General features: G+C 41.9%; 1 protein-coding gene across 14 annotated transcripts in view; it reads left to right on the forward strand.

Annotated features, from left to right (window-relative positions):
* Nucleotides 1-13,559, forward strand: part of LOC18436053 (palmitoyltransferase AKR1) — a 45,947-nt gene that overhangs the window by 17,744 nt on the left and 14,644 nt on the right. For 11 of the 14 annotated variants that reach the window (XR_016061090.1, XR_016061093.1, XR_016061092.1 and 8 more), the window contains one exon: nt 4,331-4,371. The exons of the other annotated variants lie outside the window; for them this stretch is intronic. Coding sequence is in view for 7 of the 11 variants with exons in the window: in XM_020668291.2 (XP_020523950.1) it covers nt 4,331-4,371 (41 nt within the window). In the remaining 4 variants the exon portion in view is untranslated. The remainder of the gene's footprint in view (nt 1-4,330; nt 4,372-13,559) is intronic. 14 annotated transcript variants of the gene reach the window in all.

The following is a 13,559-nucleotide window of genomic DNA, read 5'->3' on the forward strand; positions in this document are numbered from 1 at the left end:
ACCGACTACTTTGAATTGGAATGTCCAAAAGTTCATTCCGGCTAATGAAATCAGAGAAGTCCTTCATTCCTTGGGAGATGGATGTAGAGGAGTTTCTCTCATAGGACCAACGGATAACATTAAAGTCTCCTCCCTAACACCAAATGGGGTGAGGAAGGGACGCTACCAGATCCAACTCTGACCAAAGCCTATTTCTTAGAATTGGTGAGTTTGGACCATAGACAGCCGTGAATTTCCATGGGATCCCATTTGGGATGCTAGTTAGGAGAACAGTGACAGAGAAGTCCCCTATATGGGAGGAGTTCAAAATGTGATCAGAGGAGTTCCAAACAATCCAAATGCCTCCTGAGGCCCCATTCGCTGGTAGGGAGACCCATTGGCAAGGTCTTTTACCCCAAACCTGGCGAATGAGTTGGAGATCAGGCTCAAGTTGTTTGGTTTCGATGAGTGCCAGAACTGCAGGAGAAAGTTTAGATGTTAGGTCCTTGACCACCTCCTTCTTGGAAGGTTGTCCCAGCCCTCTAACATTCCAAACAAGCAACTTCATTTTTGAAGGCTGCGCAAAGAGGTGGAGTCCAATTTGGGGGACCACCTCAGAGAAGTTGAGTTGAAGATAGTGAGGAGGCTGTCTGCTGGCTGTCCCTCAAAGGGAATTGAGGAAAATAGGTTGCAAAGCTCTCTCAGACCTCTAAATCTCACCTGCATCTTGCTCTGAGCATCTGCTGTTAAGAATCTGTGAGCTGGTCCTTCGGGTCCTTCATATTCGAACCCCATTAATCTATACATCTCGTTCATCCTTTGCTCGTCCTTGTTAGTCCCAGCCCCTTCGACCTCCTCTATAGCTTCGCACGCGAGAGGGGGAGAGATGAGAGCCGAAGGTGTCTCAGGGGGGCTCTGTTTCTGGATCCGCCAGGGGAGAGTTTGTGGGGTACAGGTCATGAGGAAGTAAGGGGAGGGGATTGAGAGATTGTGAAAGTTGAGCCAGGTTAGGGTTGCTGGTAGGGGTGGCAAGAGGTTGTGGGGGAGATGCAACTGGTACTGGGGTATCAAGAGAAAAGGGGGAAGGGGGGGGGGGGGGGGGGGGGGTTTACCGTGATGGGAGGGAAGGTAGGTGATGTAATGAAACGTTTGAATGGAGGAAAAAGAGGAGAACGTCATAGGAGTGGAGGGGGCCAGGCCACATGAAGGGTATGCACATTGTGGACTTGAACCAGGTGAGGGGTGAATGAAAGGTGAGGGACCAACAAGTTGGCAATGGAAGTAGGGTGTGGAGGGGGTAGGTCCATGGTATGGACAGTAACTAAGCCCAGAGGAATAGGGTCACTGTCTGTTGACCGGTTGAGGGCAAGGCTAATAGGAAAAAAAATTCCCGGGGGTGGTTTGAGGACTGCTTCTAGGTTAAGAGGGAAGAAATGCAGGGAGAAATGAGTAGAAGAGGGACAAGGGACCGGCTGCGGGGAAAGGGGAGATGAAGGTTTTAGGGCCACTGGCAAAGAGAGGTGGGTTGAGCGAGGGAGGGTTGTAGAGGAAAAGGCAAGGGGAAGAGACGAAGGGGGGAAAGGCGGGGCAGTGATTCAGGATAGGCTGAGGTTCTGGGAGTATGGCCGGAGGGGAAGTCAAAGTGTCTCCCTCATCAGGAGAGGGGAGGGTAGGGGGGTCTCCAAGATTTGACACGTGGGATGAGGTAGGAGAAAAGGAAGGTGAGAGAAAGACAGAAAAAGGCGGGAGAGAAGGAGGGAAAGGTGGTGGGGTGTCCTTTTTGTCTGGGGGAGTGGGCGGCCGGGTATCCTTTCCGTCAGGGGGAGTGGGCGGCAGGGTGTCCTTTCTGTCAAGGGGAGTGGACAGCAAGAAGTCCTCTTTGTCAGGCTCCGACAGGGAGGGGAGAGAAGATGAACGAGGATGGGGTAGGGACGTCAAAGGTGGCGGGTTGGCAGCAGTCATGGAAGAGGCAGAAAGGGAGGAGGACAGGGACAAGTGGAGGGAGGGTGAAGGCGGTGAAGGCTGCCCGAGAGAAGAGTTGGCGGGCATGTGGGGGCATGAAAGAGGGGGGAAATGATAATGCCACATGTTGAGAAGGTGAAGACAGCGCGGTCTGCTCGAGAGGAGAGTTGCCAGGCTCGAGGGGACACGTGGAGGAGAAGCGGAGGAGGTATAGGGAGGCAATAATGAGGAGAGTTGAAAACTTGAGGCGGTGGGAGAGAGAAGAGGGGATGTCAAGGAAGACGGGTCAGGTCTATCCATAGGGCCGAAGGGGGAGGAGAAGGAGTAGCATAGACCCATACCTATTTACCTGGTCGTTTTCAGGGGGAAGAAAGGACAGCTGGAGAAGACTCGGTCATGTCGTTAACGATGAGGTTTGGGTCATTGAGTCTCTGCGGGGTCTTGGACTTGGGTAGGTTGGGATGCTGGACACGTGGACGCCAGCAAAGCTTCGTCCGTGCATGTTGTTCCAGGAGTCTCACCTTATCCTAGGCCGGGTCGGGCGGATGCCAGCGACGCCTTTTGCGGTACCATTTTTTCTTGATCACCTCAGTCTAGGGCTCTGAAAGATTTTTCGGTCAATGCGCAGGGACTACAATTGGGAGAAAATGAGCAGAGGGGGGAGAGGCCTGCTCCCACGATACACAAATTGGGTAGTTGAGGTCTTCCACCTCTAACCAAATGGTTTTTGGAATCCGACTTGTGTCTAAGACCTCCAGGAGAAGTCGAATTGAGCCCAGCGGTAAAGTTTCTAGGAATATCCAATGAATGGAGAACAAAGTGCCACAGGCTGCTGCCACTCTCCGAAAGGTCTCAGGAGACCATGCGTGAAGGGGGATGTGTTTTAGGGTTAGCCAAACTCTTTGTTTCCTGTAAGAGCCTTCTTTTGGCGACCAAGGCCGAAGGATGCACGAGGCCCCTTCAAATGATAAGTTTTTTGCTTCCTGTAAGGCATGGTGGGCTTCTGCTAAAGAAGGAAACGAGATGAGGAAATCGCCACTTGACAGACATCTGCAAGTTAGGTTTGGCTCCTTTAATATTTTTTTTGCCCAGCTTTCTATTCCTCTTTGGTCATCACGAACAGGTTTGAACCTCCCTACTAACAACGCCAAAAGTTTAGATCTGTTAGCCGCAGCCTCCTCTGTAAGGGAAGGGATAACGAAAGGGAGGAAAGGAGAAGTTGGAGGGGAGGAAAACCTTGGAGAGTGCGAGCGGGTTGAGGGAGAGGATGAGAGGGAAAGATTAACCAGAGGCACCTCCTGACTTACGGGGCTTCTTTGTGAGCAAGCAACAACCTGTGCGTAGGAAATTTGTTGAGGAAGAGGTTTGGCAGAGGCGTTTGGCTTATAGGGTAGTGAAGAAGGAGGGTTTAGAGTGTGGAGGGAGAGGATACCCTGAGCGCAAGAGCCTGGGTGGGGGATGGGTTTGGGATACAAGTTATAAATGTCGTTCCATCTCAGAGGATGGGAGCGCTGGAGGCTGCTGGTTCTACTCATGGCAGCTATGTGAATATCAGTGCAACTAGATAACAAAAAAAAAAAGAAGTTAACAGTTAAGGGAAAGACATTTGCCATTTTCACAAACCTAACCTGGTTGAGTGTTTCCTCTTCGTTTATAATATTGTGGGTTTCTTGTTATAGATTCTATTTGAAGAAATCGTTTTCCGCCTCTTGTAGTATGGCTTTCTTTATTTTTAAACAATTTATGGTTTTCTTGAAATTTTGAATCTCTTCCTGCCTCTCCAACACATGTTAAGCAGAAAGTTGTGTAAATTTGGAAACAAATTCGTGTACTCTTCAGAGTCTCACCAGTGAATGCAATTTGAACTCAAATGTTATGGCTTGAAAAAATCCATGGCAATGATACAGAAACCTTTGCTTTTCAGGTATTTCCAAGAATTTAACTGAACAAGGGTAGGCTGGAAATGTGTCAAGTTTGCTATTACATAATGAAAATTTGAAGCATGAATAGGCTTTGAGTTTTTATTTTTTGTTTGCATAAACTGTGTTACCTGCCGATACTTTTTTTACAGGACAAGGTTAAAGTTGTATTTTTCTATGATTCTTATCGTTGTGGTATTAATTTTTTATCCTTAATACAAAATTTTTCCTGACCAAAGTCTCATATTGTTTCTCATTATTGTACGGGACTCTCAAGGTGTCAAACACCCACCTGTTAATAGCTTCGCGGCATGCAGCCTATGTGTACATGCCTCATTCTTCATGATTATTAACTTTCATTGGGGAACTCCAATAAACTATATTTGACTCTACTTGGTCATTTAAAATGCATGGATTCTTGAACCTTCAAAAACAATAAGATAATATCATTTGTTTTTTGTGAATTGCAGTTACAATGGATCTCCAGATTTTGGACAAAACTAGATTTGAGGTACACCCCAAATCTTTTGTTTTCCAATCATATCCCTTGTTTGATTAGTCAATGGGAGCTGAACTCTTGTCCTAAGTATTGTTCAAAAGAATAGCATGTAAATAAAATATAGGTTTCAATTGTATCTGAGATGATCTTTGTCAATTAACAGAATTGGACAACAATAATGAAAGAAGTGGCAATGTGGAATTCAAGGCTATGAAATAAAAAATTTTCTTCTTTATCTTTACTATTGAATCTGAATTCCACTTACAAGTGCCACAAACACTGCTGTAAAAGAAAATTAAAGCCCTATATACAATTTAGGACCTTTCTTTTTAATATCAAGATAAATAAATACAATCCAGGAATAAAAATCAAGCTTCTACTATCAATTTGAGTGCAAATATTGTTATTGAAAAATCACAGTAAATATGGAAATATATGACTAAATAACAAAAATAAACAGCTGGAACGACTTACTCGATTATGCTTACTACCCCCATAGGATTTAGTACACCCCATACTAATTTCCTGACCAATGGTGCACTTCAATCCTATTGGTCTTGCTGATTTTTCAGAGGCGGGAAGCTTCCTTAGGCAATAACTCATAAATTAGGGTTTTAGAGAGCATAGAAACACAACTAAGGAATGCCTAAAAAAGGCACCTCCCTTTTTCTTGGGTTAGATATGGGACTTATGGCCTCACTGAGGATATGACCTTTAATAGAGCATAATGGAGAACCAAGATTTATGTAGCGGACTCCAATTAATTGGGAAAAGGCTAAAATGATGATGATGATGATGATGATGATGATGATGATGATACTGGTCCTACCTCTACAAAACCTTGATTAGGGTTAGGGGTGCCACCCTCTTTAATTTGTCTATGGCTGGCATGCCACTAATGGTGAGAGAGAGGAGAGAGATGGGCATGGGCACTATACATATGAGAGAGAGGAGAATTCGAGCGTCCAGTGACAAAATTAGGAGAGGCTCCTTTTTCTTTCTTTTTTTTTGTGTGTGTGTGTGTAATGAAAGGGGGTACACCTCCTTATATAGACCTCAAGACCCCCCTAGGTATGCATATTTAGTGACTCACCTTTACCAATAGGAAATTAGTAAATCTGTGAGGTGATAGAGCAGAGCCATCCATCCCAAAAATCAACCATCGTGATTTAGGAAAACATATTAGGAAGTTTATCCCCTTAATATTTGATCCATATCGACTTCTAGTTTGCTTAGGAATAGACCAATTTATAAATCTTCTAGAACTTCCTAATTTATCTATAACTGTAGGAAGTCAAAATAATATTTGTTGGTCAGAACTGACGCACACAAAAATAGGCGCACATAATATTTCTCTTTAAAAAGATTATCTAATCAAACATACTTAACGAAATTTTAATTAAAACAAGAACAAGAAGAATAAAGAAGGGGGGTTTGCCACCTCTATGGGTGACATGTGGCTCCTATGGGCCCACACGCCACCTATGGGGTGTGGCATTCATGTGGGGCTAGATCTAGGGGCCCCATATGTGCCCTTCCTTACTCATATAATTTCAAAAATACCATTTTTAAGGAAATTATAGCAAAAATAATTTTGAAAATTCTGAAAAGGTTAAAAAATTCACAAAAATATTTGTAACTGGAAGTAAAATATTTAGAAGTGGGTTGGTGCCAAGGGGTCAAAACCAAGTGATTATAAGAGCACTCCACCCGATCCAGCGACCATGATTCACAATAATCTTCTTAAACCAACCCAACAAAACCAATGACCTACAGTCTCATGTAGGGGCTCATGCTTGGCTTGTCAAAACTGGCCAATAAACAATAGAACCACAATCCCATAATGTGGATTATAGTGCCCCCCTTTAAGCGCAAGTGATGCAGGGAAAAAATGATAAACATAAAAAAAATAAAAATAAAAGGCTTGACAGATTATACCCTCTCTCAGGGTCTGCAAGGGAGTCCACCCTAGAGATCTTTTCACAAGCCCAAATTCTTTACTCAATCCACGATCTTTAAAAAGAAGGGACCTTCTCTTTAAGTACACATTAAAAGGAATAAAAAATAAAACCCCAACAAAACTATCCCTCCCACATTTGTCTCTCCCTAACTCCCATGTTATTATTTTTCTCTCTCATTTCATCACTTGAAACCCATAAACTTAGGAAGCCCCTACCCATCTCTACGCACTTCATAATCTCTTCTTATTTTTTCTTTCTTAATGCTTATCAACCCATTAAGAGATGACAATCTCAACTCCCACAAAAATGGAAACTATATTCTGCATTAAAATCTTAAACAAATAACTTAACTAACTCCCATAGAAAATTTCCCATTTTGCCTTGTAAACTACAAGGAAGAAAAGACAAAAATAACCCTAAATCTATCATTTAAAATTAAAACAATAAAAAAAATTAAAGAAACTCACTTCATCATTCTCCAGGGTTGGAAGAAGCTTGATCTCGAGCTTGTCAAATTCATATGTTTATAGGCCTTCTCAAAAGTCGGTAATAGAGTCCAACCATTAGTCTTGGTACTTTTTCTTCTTCAATAAAACAATTGATGAAACACTCGATATCCGGCTCATAATAGGCATCTGGAATACCCGACTTAATATTGATTTCTCCTTTAAGCTCAAGAGGTTGTATTTCACATACGACTAACATATCTTCGTTTTCAGAATTTTCAACATCTTTTGCACTGATATTTACCTCTTCATGTTCTTGTTCCTCTTCTCGTAATCTACTAATTCGATCTTATAAATATTGTTGTATAACTCTGCCGAGGTCTTCTATGTGTCTCTCAATTTGGAGACAGTTTATATAAGGTGTCAACTTTATACTGTACGAGTAAGGTGCACATAAAAAACCCACTTGAGAAGGTTATTCCTATGCTCGAAAACCCTCACATAGATCATCTCGACCTTGAGATTCATAGACATGAAATAAAGGGGATTTCTAGTCCTAAAAATAGTTCATCTTCTAACACATTACATGGACCGTCCATTTTCAAGATTTTCAAATGTTTATAGATGTGCTTGATCATCACCATTTCTGGAACTTTAAATTTCATATATATTTTTTTTTTTAATAATGTTAACATTGTATTACTACATAAGATGAAGGAATACAGCAGATAGAGAGAAGAGAGGACCGAGAATACCCACGAGACAGGTATCTCAGTCAAAAAATTAAGCCATTAACCCTATACAATCTATATCCTTTTGAAGTGGCTGTAACCAAAAGATTGAGGTCACAAAAAATGGGCTTATAAACACTCCTTGTTACAAAAAGCAACAACCCAAAAACCTGGTGTCCTAGAAGACCTCGATGGTCCAGTGCAAAAAAGGAGGTGGACCATTCGTTATCTTTCAAGTGTGGTCGTCGTCGCGCACCATCTTTAGCTAGAAGGTCGGTGAACTCGTTCGACGTCCACCATGTATGCCTCCAACAGACGTTGGTATCCTTGCATAAGTGGTAAATTTCATAAAAAATTCTAGAAGATACCAAGGAGGGGTAGTGGTGCCTGCTGCCCATGAAATAATATTTTTTACGTCTCCTTCCACCACTAAGGATTGGCCCCAAGATGGATTAAAACATTTAAGACCCGTTAGGAGAGCCAATGCTTCGGCAAACTGTGAATCTCCGTGTCCAACATATTCTGAGTATGTCAAGAGAACATTTCGATTGTGGTCGCGGAAGACTCCCCCTACTCCTGAGGGCCTAGGTTTCCCAGGGAACAGCCATCGAAGTTAAGCTTTATGGCATTTTCTGGAGGAGGTAACCAGTTGTGAGGTCGTTGTTGCTTGAAAGGCAGGAATTGGATAATATTGTCCAATTGTCTGAGGAAAGAGCTCATAGGAATCCCACCAAAGAAACTGTGGGTGGAAGCCCAAAAAATTACGAGTGATGTAACCTTATGAAACACCTTCTAAAACAGCCCTGAGACTTCATTTCTGTGTCCTTGAAAGACCCTCTCATTTCTTTCTAGCCATAAAACCCATACAGTAGCAGCGATTGCTGCCCTACGCAAGGTTCTACCTGCTTTGGGCCAAGGACCACCTGAAAAATGGAGAAATAATTCTTTTACCAAATGAGGAAGGACCCATTTGAGACTAAATAAGTCTAGAATCAGTGTCCAAAGCTTAAAAGCCACACTGCATTGTAGAAAGAGGTGGGGGTTGGACTCCTCCTCTTTCAGGCACATTATACATCTGTTGGGGAGTGGCAGACCTCTTTTTTGGAGCTGATCAAGTGTGAGGGCCCGATGACAGCCGGCTATCCAATTGAAAGACTGAACTTTTGGACGGGCTATTGTGTTCCACACTTTGGAGAGAGGAGAGATGGGATTTAAAGGAAAAGTAGGGGCTGGATAAGTTTCTTATAGAAAGAAGCTACTGAAAACTTATCAGATGGAGAAAGTGTCCAAACCAAAGAATCACTCCCTGATGACGGTTAGAACACCGGGTGAAGAGCAGCCGATAGAGTGGTGAAAGCCAATGTTTCCTCTTCAAATAGATTCCTTCGAAAAGTAGGATTCCAAGTTCTACGCGCCCCTGCCAGGACCATTTTATTTGCAATACTAGACTTTATATTGGAAGCAAGTTGAAACAGGTTAGGAAACAGATCCCTAAGGGAGCATGTCCTATCCACAGATTAGACCAGAAGCGAACTCTGTTTCCTTGTTTTGGATGAAAACAAAGCGCTTTCTTGAACTGAGCAGGAGAGAAGGCTGGAGATTTCCAAACTCCTGAAGCCCTGCTTCGTGAGGGCCTTTCAGGTACCCAAGTGTGATCCGGAATGTTATATTTATTCCGAATAACTTGTGCCCATAAAGAGTTTGGTTGGGCGGCCAATCTCCGCCACCACTTCCCCAACAAAGCCAAATTATGTTTTCTTATATCCCTGATGCCTAAACCACCTTGGGCTTTGGGCAGTCGGACTCTATCCCAAGAAATTAGATGATGTCTCATTTTTTCAGCTCGGCCAGACCACAGAAAGTTCCTCATCAGTTGATCCAATCTATTAGCTATCGACGCTGGCATATGGAAAATTGACATTAAGCACAGACAAAAGAAGAAAGAGAGCGCTGAATCTAGTCAGTGGGGGGAGAGCTCTCAGGCAGGGGGAGCTCCGCATAGCAGCAATAGTGAAAATCAGCGACAAAGGAATTTCCGCCAAGATATCGAATGCTACAATTGTGGCAGGAAAGGTCACTATGCTCCTAATTGTCGATCAAAGAAGAAGAAACCAAACCTGCCGATGGCAATTTGGTGACGTCTACTAGTCACCAAGATGAAGGAAAAAGTGAAGATGAGTGGGATAAATAGGGGAGTTCGCCAGTGTAGCCTTTCATAATTGGGGGCAGCAATAGATTTTCATATCATCGCATGGCTTTGTGGCACCAAAGCTGCACTTTCAACATAGTTTTGAGGTGCACCTTAGTGCAATAGTATAAGGTTGACGCCTTATACCAATCTCAAATATTTGATCCAATCGCTCAAATATTTGATGAAATTGATGCAAACGCTTGATACCAACTGATGCAGAGCCTTGGAGCTCTGGTCTCAAGGCTCTGATACCAACTGATGCAGGAAAAATAATAAACAGAAAAAAAAAGAAGTGGCATGAGAGATTATTCTCCCTCTCAAAGTTTGTAAGGGAGTTCACCTAGAGATCTTTTCACAAGACCCAAATTCTTTACTCAATTCACCATCTTTGCAAAAAAGGGAACTTTCTTTTAAATACAAACTAAAAAGAATGCTAAATAAAAAATAAAAACCTACAAAGCTCTCTCTCCCACATTTTTCTCTCCCTAACTCCCACGTTATGATTTTTCTCTCTTTTCCCATCACTTGACACCCTTAAATTTAGGAAGCCCCCACCCATACCCATTAAGAGATAACAACGTCAACGCGCACACAATCGAAACTATATCTTGCATAGAAGTCTAAAATAAATATTGTAACTAACTCCCATAGAAATTTTCCTATTCTACTCTTTAAATCTCTACAAGGAAGAAAGACAAAAATAACCCTAAACCTAACATCTAAAAATAAAACAATAAAAAAAATTTAAAACGCACGTCAACAGCAAGTCAAGCACATGTTACTATAATATAAGGGGGACTCTCTCTATGCACATATACATGTATTCCTCTTCAGGGTTGCTTCCCGTTAATACGGTTGTCAATGTACATGCCGTGCGGAAGTTTGTTGAGGGTTTGGCCCTCGCTCTCACAGGGCTACATCCAGACAAAAGAGACACATAGCTCTCCTAGCTTATAAACTATCCCTGGCCATCTCTTCGACCTCAATAAGAGATGACCCTCTGTAAACCCCTTTCGGTAGTGCTACATGCCCAGGGGTAAGGTTATTAGAAATGATCAGGGCCATAGACCGCGTAATCTTTGTTCAATCAAACAATACACATTCCCATTGAAGTGTATAATCCACTATAAATGTCCTTTGCGTGCTCTCACGGCCTTTAAAGGCCACAAACCCCAACAAATAATGCATGTTAAGTATAAATGTTGTTATTTGGATGTGATGATTGGATTTAGTTATCCCAATTGTTCATAACCTGGAGTTTGAGTTGGCTATGTATGTACATTTGCATATTCATTGAATCTTGTTGGTTTTATCAAAAGCTTTAAAAGAGATATTTGGAAATTTACATGCAAGATAGTATGTGATTTTGTTACAATCGATGATAAATGTTACTTCGATTGGATCCACATTATCCACAAGACGATATTTAAGTGTAATTCTTATTGGATTCTTGTGGTTTGTAACGCTTTATTCCTCTCTGTTGATATGCTCTACTTCTAGTAATAACAAAAGGGAGACTGTGCACATCCCCCATAGGGGTGACAACGGGTCAGGTATGGGTTGGGTCCTGCTGGACCCGGATTTGAATAGCACGAGAGAGACCCGTACCTGGACTCGGACCTGACGGGTCTAGAGTACCCCTAACCGTACCCATATCCGGAATGCTGATTGGGTAGGTTCACCATCTGATAGGCGGCCTACCACATGTTATTATACATTTATTGATGGAAACTTGATAACAAGGAGAAGCAATGTTGTGGCTAGATCTAGTGCAAAAGTTGAATATAGAGCAATGGAACATGCTACATGTGAATTGATGCAGCTGAAATACTGCAGGAGATGGGCTTACTATTGTTAAACCTATGAAGATGTATTGTGATAATAAAGTTGCAACTATATAGCCAGTAATCCGGTGTTTCATGAAAGGACAAGCATATTGAAGTAGATTATCATTTTATCCGAGAGAAAGTTGCTAATAAGCAGGTGTCTACTCCATATGTGAAACCTAAGGATCAATTGACAGACATTTTCACTAAAGGACTTGGTCGTAATATGTTCCAAACAATGTTCCAAGCTCGGCATGGGCAAAATTTATTCTCCAGCTTAAGGGGGAGTGCTAAATCCTTTTGTTATTTAAGTTTTGGACCTAAGTCTCCGCATTCCATTTGTATGGCAGTTTTGTCTATATCATATTTTTTTAATAAAATATAAGGCTAAAAGGTGTGTGAGTGTGTGTTAGACCTCACGACACTCTTTCCTTTTATGTCTCTCATATCTTTCTCTCTCTCTCTCTCTTCTATTTTTTCTTTATATATTCTTTGACAATCATCTTAAGAGACAGAATGAATCTTTACACGTGAGAGAGATTATTGATCTAAAGGGCATTACCCCTTTTCATGAATCTATCTCTCTCCTAAACTAACTAGAGATCACATGGATGGTCATTTATTTAATTTGAATTGACCAACAAATTATTAAGACTAGATACATCGAAGAGAAATTATGGGGACTTATGACCTTATTGAGGGTATGGCCTTAAATAGAGCAGAATGGCAGGGCAAGATTCATGCAGCCAACCCCAATTAATTGGAAAAAGGCTATAATGATGATGATGACGACATTGAAGAGAAATTAAAGATTTGGATTAGCTAGGGGATAAAGGTGAATCTCATCCCTTACTCTACGATATTTAGTTAAGGATGAATGGCTTGGATTGAAACCTCTCTCACCCAATGGATCTCCTAAATCAAGGGCTCACAATGCACCTCCTAAAAGAGAATATTCTACACATCTCACTATACCTTAGTATATTCTATAAATTGGGGTGCTCATCCAGTACAATACCTGTTAGGAGATGCGAGTTAGTTCAAGTGGAAGGCTCAAAAAGGGCTAGGGTAGCCCAAAAGGACATGGTTGGAAGTAGTGAGAAAAGATATGGGGATTTATGACCTCACTGAGGTATGACCTTTAATATAGCAGAATAGCAGAGCACGATTCGTGTAGCGAACCCCAATTAGTTGGGAAAGGCTTTGATGATGATGATGATGATGAAATAGGGGAACTCACCCCCTCATTTCTTAACCCGCTCAAAGCATTATTATGCTGCCAAAATTTGGAGAAAAAATCACTTTGTCTGTAGCATGCCCCCCTCCCTGCCCCTTTTCCTAGAATGAGAGATATCATGGTCCATAGAAAGGTGTAGTTTCATGCGCACACCTAAACCAAAGTCAAGACTATGCAACTATATGATCCAAACATGAGAACCATGCCATTCCCACTCTATTTTGGATCATCAAGCCCTCCCTTGGCCACCATTTGCTATTTTTACTAAGCCCTCACTTTGGACCTTGACCCTTCACCTTAGCTTATTCGATATGAGCTAGTCTTCCTCAAGTTCTCTGACGCCACACATAGAAGCCATTAAGACACTACCCAAACTATTATATAATTCCCCTAAGTATCCTAAGAGCGATTGAAGTGGTTCTTGCTTGGCATCCAACTTGGAGGATTGCTTTAATCCCTTTTACCCACGATATTGGGATGAGCATCCGGTATGGCGTATATGAAGTCCCAAGGAGGTAATCCCGGGCATCTTTGAGGTAATTGGCTCTTCCATGGTCCATGATCTTTGCTTTGGTTTGTATATTGAGTTGTAATTGCAAGAGATAACTTTAATTGAACTTGTTATGTTATTTGAATGTGTTAGATGTAATGGTTTTATAAGTATATGTGACTGAATTTTGCCTAATTATAAATTGTCTTGTATTCAAGCTGTCTCTTGGTGTATTTTTAATGGAAAATGACTTGGGGCCATAATGAGGTGTTGTTTATCTTGTTTTTGAGCCCTGTATTGAAGATTTAATGGGTATAT

The sequence above is a fragment of the Amborella trichopoda genome, chromosome 8 (genome assembly GCF_054954075.1).
Source record: "Amborella trichopoda isolate Santa Cruz 75 chromosome 8, AtrichopodaSantaCruz75HAP2 v2.0, whole genome shotgun sequence".
Classification (NCBI taxonomy): Eukaryota; Viridiplantae; Streptophyta; class Magnoliopsida; order Amborellales; family Amborellaceae; genus Amborella; species Amborella trichopoda.